General features: G+C 51.3%; 1 protein-coding gene across 4 annotated transcripts in view; it reads left to right on the top strand.

Moving 5' to 3' along the window:
• LOC144943535 (retinoic acid receptor beta-like) overlaps positions 1-12,952 on the top strand; it is a 112,794-nt gene that overhangs the window by 58,351 nt on the left and 41,491 nt on the right. For 3 of the 4 annotated variants that reach the window (XM_078871079.1, XM_078871080.1, XM_078871078.1), the window contains exon 2: positions 1,532-2,196. In XM_078871079.1, the coding sequence (XP_078727205.1) occupies positions 2,010-2,196 (187 nt within the window). In that variant the 5' untranslated portion in view covers positions 1,532-2,009. Of the gene's footprint in view, positions 1-1,531; positions 2,197-12,952 lie in introns of those variants that run through there. The other variant, XM_078871084.1, reaches the window with a different exon arrangement.

Raw genomic sequence — 12,952 nt, 5'->3', positions numbered from 1 at the left:
TTTGAATTCCCTACAAAGTGGTACTATTTTATCGACCTCGGAGGAATGATGGGCAGAGTCATCCCCGAACAAGGATCTAAACTGAAACTAAACTTTATTTGACCAGGTAAGGCCCACTGGGGCTATATAGCTCTTTTTCAGAAGCGACCTGGCCGCATATGGCAGCTCAAGGAAGTGGTTTATTACGTGGAAATTCATAGCTGCCAAATATTCTACACACATGTTTCTAAATGTTGAGGGAAGCACCGGAGGACCCGGAGAAAAATTCCACACGACCACGGGGAGAACATGCAAACTCCAAATATACAGCGGGCGTCATGGTCGGTATGGAACCCGCGACCTCCTGTATACCAGGCGAGACAGTTAACATCTCGTCACCGTGGCGTCCCGTCTGAGCTGGCAACTATACGAAACCCGCTTTGGTGTAAATGCTTTGAGCCACTGGGCCGGCTGAGCAGCGCCCGCCGCCGCTCGGGAGATGGAATCGTCGTTGATCTAGTCACGTGTCGACCGCGGCGCCCGCAGCCTGAGGAGCCGTGACGCTCCAGCAAATTTTTTTAAGCGTTCTGTTAGCATTAAGCACCAATGCAGACCGTGCAAACATATTTCTCTTTTACATGGCTGCGCACTTGTGAGCGTGCACATACAGCACAACGGAACTCCTGTTGGGCGGCAAAGTAATCTGCTTAGGGGCTTGAGAGATTGTCAAGTGGGCGAGACAATATTATCTGGGCTTAAAAAGTGAAACATGTTTCAGTCTGAATAAACAAACCCACCAGATAAAAAAAACACACTCGGGGGTGCATTTATCACCATACTTTATTGCCCCTTTAGATCTTCAAAGCTAAACACGTCTCAGTAATGAAAGGTGTACGAATTTGCTCACCGTTTTTCAAACGCTTTACCCTTTTGTCAATGTTCTTCCACCCCCCCCCCCCCGTTGAGTCCGTTGTGTGCCGTCATCACAGCGACATGTGCATCATCCCCGTGGTCATTTTCTCTGCCGTTTATTGTTATCCGTGCGTTTTGCGTTGTCGTGTAAATGCTCGGGTGAAATGTAGCAGAAGCCCCCGTGTTTGTTTGCGAGCACGGCCCGGCTCTCCTTCTTGTGGGACTTGTAGGCCTTGCAGGGCCAGTCCCTCTCATGCATTTTTGAAAAGGAAATTACCACTCAAAAGCTTATTCAATTTTTAAAAAAAATTCTCAAGGATTTTTCCACGTCTAGGGAACACGAAACTTCAGGATGTCAGTGTCCACGTCTTCCCTAGCAATGGCACATCCTTGCGAGTCCCTCTCATTCCATGTCACCTCCCGCCCCGCAGCACACTGGCTTTGCATGGCACCGCAGCATTCTGACCCACTCTCCAAGCGGCAGCATCTCTGCTGAACCCTCCATGCCCTGTGACACCACCCCAATGGACACCATTTCATTTCTCTTAGTTTGTAAGTTGGACCGGGTGTACGGTGGCGGGTATGTGTCCGTTTGAACTATATTAGGGCGACTGACCTTTGGATTCTTTATCTCCCGCAGGTACTGATCTGTGCAGAGTCTGTGGGCCGGGAGCTCCTATCACGGCGTCCAAAGGGCGGGGAGCGTGACGCCTAATTGAACTTCAATCCGCGGCTCTGCGCCATGACTGCATCTACATCAGCCGATCGCACCGAGCGTAAAAACTGAGATGTACTGCAGAGGCTCCAGGGGAGGCGGCTCGAACTGAGACCAAAAGCACTTCGGAATGCTGCGCGGCAGTCGACCGTGCGAGCCAGAGTGGAACACATCTGCACTGCGGCCTCGCTGATATTCGATACCACCGAGGAACTGTCCACTGTACTTTTTTTACTTTACTTTACGAGCCCCCGTTTTGACAAAGTGCAGAGACCGCCGTGTCACCGTGCGGCTGTCGTGGACTTTGCCCCGCGGAGGCGGGAGGCTGGACGGAGGAGGGCGGCGCTGTTCTGGATCCGCGGAGTCTGCTAGCGCCGAGCGGCGGCCCCGTCGGGCGGCCGGCATGGCGTCCAGCAGCAGCACGTGCTCCACCCCGAGCCCCAAGGGCCACCTGCCGGCCTACGCCGCCGGCGCCTACCCCTTCCTCTTCTCGGGGTCCGGCGGTGGGGCCATGTCGCCGCAGAGGCTGGGCGGCCTTCACCCACTGCACCAGATGTCCGTCAGTGGCTACAGCACGCCGTCTCCGGCAAGTGAGTGCTCCCGCCCCCCCCGGGATCCGTCCGCTGGGTTTGGCACCGTGCGTTTTTGATCGCCGTCCTAACGTGCCGCTCGGTGCTCCGTGCCTCGGTTGCTTCGAGTGCTCGCTCAGAAAAGGTTACTCTGGGGCAACGGGCACGCCGTGGTCTATTTGCACATCTGCCGACTTCTCGAAGATTATTGATTTTCCATTTCCCACGCTGCGGGCAAAAAGCACCGCATTGCCAAAAGTGGCGCACGCGCGCGCGCGTGTTGAATTGCTGTGGAAATCGTACGCGCCGCTTGCGGGAGGATTTTGTGAGACCTGGGCTTTTGCCGTGAATTTTTTTTCTGACAAAAATGTCATCGAGGGGCTAGAGATGGGGATGGGCCGAGGCGCGGCGTCGGTGAGTGAAAGCAGCGCCGCTGCTGCCCCCGCTGCTGCTGTAGGCATGCGCGCTCCCAGCCTAGCATGGGAGGCAGCGAGCATGGATAATGTGGAGATTACATGCGGCGGCTCTCTTTTACTCTTCATCTGTCCGCAGCTGCCTGCCGTCGTCGGTGCGTGCGCTGCGATCGTGTATTTAAACGAATGCGAGCTTAAGAGTCATGAGCCTCAATTTCCCGCGGCATTATGGGCGAGCTGTGAGAATAAAACAAAATCAAAGTGCACATTCGTGCGTGGCAAAACAAAAATAAAATAAACCTTACAGGACGTGCGGCGCATTACTGTAACGATTATTGAGATTGAAGGGACCATTGCGGGCCAGTCGACATGAACAAAAATTGTGGCGGTAATGTTGATCTTTATGCACAGCAGAATCGCGTTCCCAGTAAGGGATATTAAGGGATTGAATCATGCAGCACTTGAGTGGCTGCCGTGCATGGGTGTAAATTAATTCCTTGTCAGTTTGATCCCAACGCAGAAGCCCTCGGATAACCCAGCGCAGCTGCGCCAGCGTGTTTGAGAATGCCTCCTTAATTGAAATGTGACGCCGTCACGTCAGTCATCTGCGCGTAGCCTTTGGGCCTCTGTTATCGTTAGGTTCAACCAGTTTTCGCCTGCGAAAGCACCATCGTCGTGACACTTGAAGGAGCTATTTGCATACCTTGGGCACACACATGCGCGGGGCGTTGCGACCGCGTGACCTGCTGGCATGCGCGATCCCAAAGCGCCAGGCGCTGGTGCATTGGGCCCTTGTTACGCACAAAGTGCTTGCCACGAATGAACCACGATGCCTTGCTGACTCTCGGTAAGGAGCATAAATTATCACGCAAAATCTGGTCATCCTCGCAGCAGCTTTTGGCTAGCCATCAAACAAAGACGGTTGCTGCATCGCGCGTTTCCAGACGCGCTTCTGCGGCCGTCTGGAACACTCTTCCTTCCGATATGAGGAAGCCAACGGAGCTGTGCACTTTTAAATCTAAATTGAAAACTAATTTCTTTAGAACTGGTTTTTGTATTTAGTTTGTTGTCCTTTCCCTGCACCTCTGATTAGCGCACTCAACATTACGTAACGGCCGCAACGCGATACGGAGATAAAAATCGAGATTAAAATGAGAAAACTTCGGGACCCAAAAATAAAATCTATGTCGGTGGTTGTGTTACAGAAGACGTTAACGCGCCACCACGAGAGCCCTCGCGGCACGTGAAGGGCCCTTTGTTGTCGTCGCGACGTTGAATTGGCGTCGTTTTCTCTTTTCGTCGCCGTGTAATGCACGAGCGTGAATGCAAGTGCGGAGACCCGTAAATTAAGTTATCCGTTAAGTAGTCAGGAGGATTAAGCCGTTCACGGGTTGCTGCTCTAACTCCACCAGCGCAGGCAGTGAGGCTCGCACGAACCCATCTGGCGATTTCATAACGCGTACTTCATTTCCCTTGCGAAGATTTCCAAATAATAAGCAAGTAAGTAATAGAGAATAAATGTATAGACGTCTCGTCGCACTCCGCGGAATTGCCGAGCGGAGCACGCTGAGTTTTCCCCATTAACGAGCGTCGCAGCACGGAGCGTGAGCGATGCTTTTGGCGCGCCGCTATTTAAGTGGACACCAGGGCCTTACTTGAACCGCCGCTCGCTTCGAGAATGTGACCCGGTCTTCTTTCGCTAACCTCGGATGACTCGGGAGCGTCCGGCGCTGCCACACGGCGCCGGCGTTGCGCGGAGCCACGCGGCTCCCTGACCCCGCTGGGCCCGCGCACGCGTTGGCAACGCCGCGTGCCGCGGACGCCACGGCTAACTGGCTGTAAACGCTGGAGCCTTTGCCACAAATGCACTACGCTGGAGCCGGCCGCCGTGCGAGACCTCCGCCTCGGACGATCGGCTGCGCCACGCGGTGGGGAGCGGGGGGGTGAGTGGTTGGGTGAGCGGAGGGCGGGGGGCGGGTGGGGGCCGCGGGGCGCATCCGCCGGCCACGCGGTTAATGGATGCGGCTTGGCTCGGCGAGGTTTGCATCCGACATTGGCCCGGGGCTTGTGGGAATAGAGACATTAAGAGTTTTCACTTCTGTGCCACAACTCCCCCGGCTGCTGCTCGAAAAGCGAAAAACTAAAAAAATCCTCAAGAGAAAGGCGGGGGGGGGGGGCTGTTGTGGCGACTGCAGGGTTCGCTGGGCCGGGTGGGTCCTTGAAGGCCGGAGCTTGGCGAGTGCGAAGCCTCATTGGTATTCCCCGTGGCGTCCTTCACTTGGCAGCGAAGTCCCATTAGACTGGTCTGGACATGCAGCCCCGCAGCCGCGTGACTCCTCTCGGCTCAGCTCGGTAGCCACGGGCCTATATTTAGAACAAATTAATGAAAGCGATCGAACCATAAAAAAGTAATGGTAATGAAGTTAGTTGTTAATGTTCTGCGTAAGGTGTTAATCTTCCCATTTTGACAACCTGAGAAAGGCTGTTGAAGTCCTTTCTGGGCACTGCTGCGTGTTGAGCAATGCATTTGTGAACTTGCTGATAACAGAATGTTATCTTCAGGTTAATAAATAGAGGGCTGGTGATTGCTGTGACACCTGGCATTTTTACCTCTGGGCTGATTCCACTTTCTGGGTTCCAGCATCATCACCCCTTTCTAGAAGCCAACATAAGACACTCTTATCGATGAAATTTATGATTTGGTAATGTCGTGCACAGTTGGCCCAAACAACTGAAAGCCATTATAGAAATTTTACATCCAGGCATTGCCACAAGCAGCGAAACCCTACACACAACAAGCACACTTTACGCGCTCCTTGACATCGTGTACCGTTCGCTAGTAATATTTAAAGGACTTAAGCACCCTCAACTCCTTTCAATTAAGGGCTTTAAATGATTAGGAGGAGGCACAGGAGAACTGGAACCGTTGTGGAATGTAGGTCACGGGGTTTCTGCCAGGACGCTGACTCCTAAGTCATTCCAGATGGTTTAAAATTCCTCCGGGAAGCAAAGCACTTTTATTTATTTACTCGTGCGCGTTTGCGTGACAGACGCTTACATGCGTGCCAGCTTTCACGAGAGAACTTCGCTAGCGGAGGATCCCGCACTGGGCGCCCTCTCGGTGAGCCTCGATCGCGGCGCCATTAGCGAACCACGTCAGTGACTGCTTACGTGCACATGTCAGTGACTGCACGGGTGCATTTGTGTGGGCGCGAGTGACCGTGTTGGTGGCTGTGTCAGTTGACGCGATGAGAAGAACATCCCATCGGCGGACTGCGTTTGTGCATAGCTCCTCTGTTCGTGACTGACTCTGTTAATGACTGTGCTAGTGGCCTCAATAGATCCTCGCTTAGTGACCCCCGCGTTAGCGCCTCCGTTACACTCTGTGGCGTTAGCAACCACGTTAGCGCTTATAAACTACGCTTGAGGACGGTGTTGAGTGCAGGTTGATGAAAGGGGCTCCGTGACCCGCACGGCGGTGAGGGAGACCTTCATCCAGCAATGATTGACTAAGGCCTCTACTTCCACGACTGCTGCTGGGAACGAAAGCGGAGAGTCTTTTTTCGTACGGCTGATGTAGATGCAGAACAACAACTGCCATTTCACATTACAGGAAACTTTGAGGAACTCCAAGGCACATCGCAGCACCGTTAAACTTCCTGGCACAGCAGCCAGTTGTTTTTTAAACTTTCTTTCCGAACTTGGAGATGATAAGGGAAAATTGTAAATAACAGATACAAGCTTGGTGCTTAAAACAAATGTGCAGCATTGGAGCGCCTGCCTGCAGTGGCACCGCATCGATCGAGCAAGCAGACCAAATTGCCGCCGATAAACTATAAACAGCAAATAACAATGCGATTGAGGGCATCTGCCAAGAAGCTAGAGAGCGGTCAATTTTGGTGAATCTCATACGTGTGTTTGCCCGCCCTGTTTATTCTCTCAAGGCTGTGTTTTCACACCGCTTTGAAATGTCTGCTCAGGGCATGGCACTGACAAAAAACTTACGGACCGCTGGAAAAGCCACCGCACGTCATTTTGAAAGCGTAAATATATATATACAATAGTTCCTTGGTTAACAGTTACATCGGTCAAGGGTTTTTCGGTTAAAGTTTAACGCCTCCCATCGGGCCCCATGGTTTCGACTGACGTTAACATTTTTATTCGCGGTACGTTTGCGTTATGCACGCGGGTGCCGATTTCGGCCAATCCGAGCGGTCGTACGTTTGTGCCGAGCCATCCCCTCAGCCAATCAGTGATGCCCATTTATGAGCGTTTAGACCTCCAACTGGCTTTGTTTACATTATAACGTTTTCTGTTTTGGCAGTGGAAATAGCTCTTTTGCAGACTCAGTGGTTTATTTATTTATTTTTGAACTTATAAGTGAATTCGACGAACAGTTGTTTCGGTTAACCGGAGTTTTTGTCAAATGGATTAAAAACGTTAACCGAATTTTACTCGCTTGTGCTCGAGCCCTCGTGTCGCGAGATTAGTCACCCATTCGGATCACTCACAGAGCAGTGCAACCCGAAACAAAATACTTTCAACGTTTGTTACGTTAAAGCTAAGGAAGCCAACAACGTATACAAACAGTAATCCCAGACAGAAAAATACATAAACAGTGCGAATGAGAAGGCAAAACAAAACAATAATCTCTTGAAAACATTTTTTCCCCCATATTAGGAAAATTTGTAGACTTTGGTGACTTGCTTACATGTCCATGCAACGCACGTTAATATACAACTCGTATGTTATCGTGCATCGCCCATCTCGGACGCGGGGAGCTTGGAATTGTCATTCGTGGTAATTAAGCGATCGAGTCAATTGGGCCTTGGCGCAAGGTTGCGATGCCCCTTGGATCAACGTTAATGCCAGGAAGCGCGCGGCTCGTGTGCCAATTCTGCTAAACATTACCCGTCCGGAGGACGACGTCGCGTCTCCCCCCCCCCCCCGAGCGCGTTACGACTGCCAGTCGCTTTGATCCTCAGCCTCCAGCCCGTGCTGCACGTTGAGTTTCCACGTCGCAGACATGCCCGCTGCGTGCGATAAATACTCTTTAAAAAAGCTGAACATAAGCAAGTTGGGTAACGCGAGGTGGCCGGGGGGTTCAGGGGTCAGAGCGCTGAAGAACTGACACCCTGGTTTCAAATTCGGGCAGCCGTCTCTGATTAAACGGGCCTCTCGTGTGCGGTGAGTCGATCCATTCCATCGTTCATAAATGTGTAATGCAGACAATTTGAACTTTAAAAGGGCATCTATGTGACCTTTCTTGCCATACTGACAAAAAACGACCCGTAGATATAACTGCTCAAATCGAGTTATGAATACTTTGATATCTTCTTGGTTCTTTCGGTAAAGTCACGTAGAAGGGAAATAAAACATAATAAATTGTATTTTATTATGTTGTATTTTTATTATTGTATTATTTCCCTTCTACATGACTTTACTGAAAGAACCAAGAAGATGAATCCCTGCAGTCACGAAAGCTTTAAATCGAAAAGTACTTTGATACTTGTATTGCCTGGACTGTTTGCCTTTTGGCGTTCTCTGGCCTAACACTGGTGAGACTAGACCACAATGAAGGCTGTCTCTGGTGTAGGCCAATCAGTTTCAAAGAGAATGCTTGTATAATTATCAGAGCATGTTTTTTGCATGTCTTTCCACAAGTGCATGTGCTTAATGCAGACCTGATGCTTTGCAATAGGTTTCTATTTGGTGTTTGAACATCTTAACACCTCCTGTTTTATCGCCAGAAAGGGAAAAAAATATTTTTTTTTCATCGTCTTAAAAAGGACATTCATGCAGACATGGGAGAAGACTGAGGAAAGAGCAGAGAGTCTTCAGATTTGCACGGAAGGACGGCACTGATGCTGCGCAGTGCAGAACAGATTGAATGCCAGTTGTCACCAAGGACTGACATCGAGACGGATGGATTGGTTTGCGATTAAACAAGGCTGTTCGTGTGTTATAAGTTGATTTTATCAGGCCGGTCACCAATGACTGCACTAAAAGAAAATATCTCATTACGTTTGGTTCTGTACTTAATTTGGCAAAAGTCTAGCTCCGGCACTTAAAGTATTGGTTTGACATTCATGCAACGAACATTGCTCTCATACGGCAGGCTGGGGTGGAATTCTAATAGCACAATTGGAATAAAACTGTGGGGAAAATTACATTTTATTTTTTATTACTTGGAAGCACTCGCCTGAGCTCACGTGCTGCTAACTGCCATCCTATCTGCACCTCCAATTAGCATGGTTGGCTACGTACGGTTTTGAAGAAGTTCAACGTCCTATCACTGATCTCCTCAGTGACAGAGCACTGTGCTCCAGCCTGGTCCAGGAGCGAGTATAATTGAATAACGCAATGCGCGTCATAACTGGAACTCTGAAGCCGACACCAATTCCCTGGCTCCCTCTTCTGGTTAACATTCTGCCACCAAATATCCGCAGAGACGTGCAAACTGCAAGGAAGCGTGCCTCTTCCGTTGCCCATGCTAACTGACTACCCGCCAAATCAAGGCCTCATCGATATCCCTCGCCGCCAACTCGACTCCCGATCCCCCTTCTCGGATCGTGCATTCACCGTCCTAGAATCCCGCCCGGATCCGCGAGAACGCTGGCAAACCGCGTGGAATGACACGGATACTCAGAGACCCAAACGTTGCACCTCCTGGCTTTGGCATTCCTCGAAGACACCAGCGCCCCATCGACTGCATCAAAACATCGACAGACCCGACGCACCGCATCTCCTTCGTGATTGGAGAATTAACGACAAGCCACAGTCTTGCAATCGCGGCCATGCAACCCAAGCTAGGCACCGTACAGTAAAACCCCGGATCGCGAGTAACTTGGTCTGCGAGTGTTTTGCAAGACGAGCAATTTTTTAATATAAATATTAATTTGATAAACGAGCGAAGTCTTGCAATACGAGAAGTACATGTATACGCTTTGTCTGCCGAGCGTCACGTGATCACAACTAATATACGAGTGCTTTGATATACGAGTGCTTTGGATTACAAACACGTTTCCGGAACGAATTATGCTTGCAATCCAAGGAGTCTGCGCTCCTTCAGCAAAACTCCACAAACTCCCTCGTGAAGCCTTCTCGTGGCAAGCAGACCTCGGCATTGGCAGCGAGCCCTCTGAAAGCATTGCCATCGTTGGCAAGGATAGAACAGGACGGCACTGCGATTCTGAGCAGAGAGTTGTCACTGGTGGGGAAGAACTCTCCTGTACCGGAGGCTGTCGAACAAGAGGCTGCTCGGGTCAGGCCCACGCTCAATGTTTGTCACGGGTCACATTGACAGACAGGGCAAGAACGTGACACGGCCGTGCCGCACGCCTCTGACACGGAACAATCGCGGGAGGGGCGAGGTGAGGGCGGGACGGGGGGGGGGGACACCTCGACGGCGTCGTCTCCCGCTCGCTCGGGGAAGAGTGGCAGCGGCAGATGCGAGTCGCCGGGTGGCGGCGGCGGCCTTGCTCCGTGCCCTCCCCCGCCCGCCCGCCCCCGCCGCCCCCGCCTGGTGCCGGGCCAAGGGAGACGAGGGGTGCCCGTGTCACCGTGCCCACCGACACGTGCGGAGTCCATCTACGGGCCCATGCGTTCGTAACGCACCGGCGGCGTCTTGACGGCCGGTGACAAGAACCGGCTTGTTTGTCGTTTTGTGAGTACAAGGCAGGCTGTTTCGTTGCCCGTGAGCCAAATGAATATTTTAAATGAGGCGATGTTTGCTGGTACGATACGTCTACAACTGCCTTTACCCTCGTGAGCGTGAAGAAGAAGACGACGATGACGACCTAAGAAGAACGACCGGCGCTGTGCAGCGTCTCAAGCCCCTGAGTGGCTTTGTTGAGCAGCACGCAGCTGAAGTGCCACTCTGCACGCGATTGAGAGCGTAGCCGCCCGTGCCGCACCACACAGCTGCGGCGGGGCCGGTGAGGGCCCGAGCCGGGCACTCCGGAAAACACGATTTCCAATTTTTGGTTGTTTAAAAAAAACAACAACAGCGAGCATCATGAACGCGCTCTCCCCTTTTCCGGTAAACAGCGCCCATTAAATGTTTTGAGGGAAATGAGTTCCCAGGCTGCTTCATGGTTCACAAAAGGCTTCTCTGGCTTGGCTGGGACAATTTTACTGGGGGGGGGGGGGTGGGAGTTGCTCCACAATGGAAGCAGACGCAGATAAATCTGGGCCATTCATCACAGATGGATTGTGTCTGAATTTGGTGAGAATGCGGCATCCTTCATCGGCGAGCAGAGTCCGCTCCATTGTTGTGCACAGACACGAACGTGAATGGGGAAAGTTACACATTAACTGCAGCCTTCCTTGATCACAGGCACAATTTCCCGGTGCTTTGGCTTTTTTTTTGTTCCGGCGGATTTGTCAGAGGAATGTCTGAAAATCTCAGCGTCTCCAAGACTTGCAGACGGTTTTAGCTGCGCTGATGCGCCCAGCATTAAACGATCAGTCCATGAGAACATGTGGTCAATCAAAATGTGCGCGCGCCACTTTTGAAGCTTAATCTCTACTTCTTAGCGAGCTATTTCCCTTTATCCCTCGATTGCGATGATATAAATGGTTAGACTGGCACTGGTGTCCACAAAGGGCTGGGGAATAAAGAGTGCGATGCATTCCCAGAAATACGCAATTGTCTTGTAGATGCGTTGTCCCCAACAAGTCTGAAACCTCATAATAATTTATAGTTTCTCTTTACATTCATGGCTATATAGCACTGCAGCTACGTCACTGCCACTCATGACCTTAACTTTAGAGTCTTGAGTCTTGTTTCTCTTTAATGGGCGGCAGGGTTGAGCGTTGGTAACACTTGTGCCTCACAGCAAATAGGACCTGGGTTCGATTCCCGACTCACATGTTTTTCTGTGCCGAGTTTTGTACATTTCTCCCCTGTTCTTCGTGGCTTTGCTCCAGGTTCTTTGGACTCGTCCCATACAACGTATGGGGTGAAAACAATACTGCGTAATAAAACCCACAATTATTTTACTAGTTAAGGCCCGCTGAGCTGTGGAGCTCTTTTTTAGAAGTGACCTGGCCGCAAATAATAGCTCAATTAAGTGGCTTGTTGTGGGGGCATTTATGGCAGCGAAATACTCTAAATGCATGTTTCTAATGTGGAGGGAAAAACCGGAGGACCCAGAGGAAAAAACACGCGACCACGGGGAGAGAGACACGCAAACTCCAAATATACAGCAGGCTTCAGGGTTGGGATCGAACCCACGACCTCTGTATACCAGGCGAGGTAGTTAACATCTAGCCACCGTGGCGGGCCAATGCAACTGGTAAGTAGCCAAACACCCAAATGCTGACACATTTCCTGAAAATAGCTCGATTGGCATTTCACACACGGTAGCAGCAGCAATATTGCCCACGCCTGTGAAAACCTGGCCAGGACCCTTCTTGAAAAAAAGAGTCTTGAGACTCGGTGAGGCTTTCCTGGGTAAAATAAGCGGAATAATACAATGAACAAAAAGCTTTGAACATGTGACAGAGAGTGTGGGGGGCCTCCCCCCCACAGCCTCGGCGTGGTGCTGTAAGTCTAGAGGCGCTTGTTGGTGGTTGCGTCGCTTACAATAACCACATCCACTGGGAGGGAGACATGGAGCCTCACACGTCACCGTCCTTGTGACCTCTCGTAACCGCCGATGTTTCTGCGATGAGTAACGGCGAGAGAGGCAAACATCCGCCGTGCATGCAGTGCTCTAGCCACACGTAAGCATGCCACACACACACACACGCCACATCCGTTACGCGTTGGTACGTGTGTGGTGGGGCTGGTTGTCAAAACGTTATGAGAATGGACATTTAAGTGTGAATGTGTGCACAGATTTGTATCATCGCGCTCGACATTTTTACAGCTTCAGAGACAGGGAGCAGAGAGGAAACGGTTGCCATTCTGCAGCGCACAGGCCCCACGAGCCATGGTTTTGAGATGAGCTTCTGCGGCCGTCTGGAACGCTCCTCCCGACAAGAGGAAGCCCCTGGGAGCTATGTACTTAAACCATCTCGGATTGAAAACTCATTTCTTTCCAACTGCCTTTTGCGTGTCAGTTTGTTGTCCATCCCCAGCACCTCCCATGAGCACGGTTAGCTACGTACAGTGCGAAAGAAGTTCATCCACACACATTAGTTTCGGCGGCACACCATCCAGCCGAGCCAGTTTCTCTCTACAAATCAATGCCGTGGGAATAGAATGACCGAGAGGGCGCGTATATCATACCCCCACCTCCTCCCCGCGGTGTTTACGCGAGAAGCGGTTTGCTTGAAAATATACTTTAGTCGTTTTTTTGTTGTTGTTCAAGGTTACGTGCCAGGGCTGTCACCGTGTCACCGTGAAGGAGGCCTCG

The sequence above is a fragment of the Lampetra fluviatilis genome, chromosome 31, assembly GCF_964198595.1.
Source record: "Lampetra fluviatilis chromosome 31, kcLamFluv1.1, whole genome shotgun sequence".
Lineage (NCBI taxonomy): Eukaryota > Metazoa > Chordata > Hyperoartia > Petromyzontiformes > Petromyzontidae > Lampetra > Lampetra fluviatilis.
Note: the sequence above shows the minus strand (reverse complement) of the source record. Positions and strands in the feature narration are given on the sequence as shown.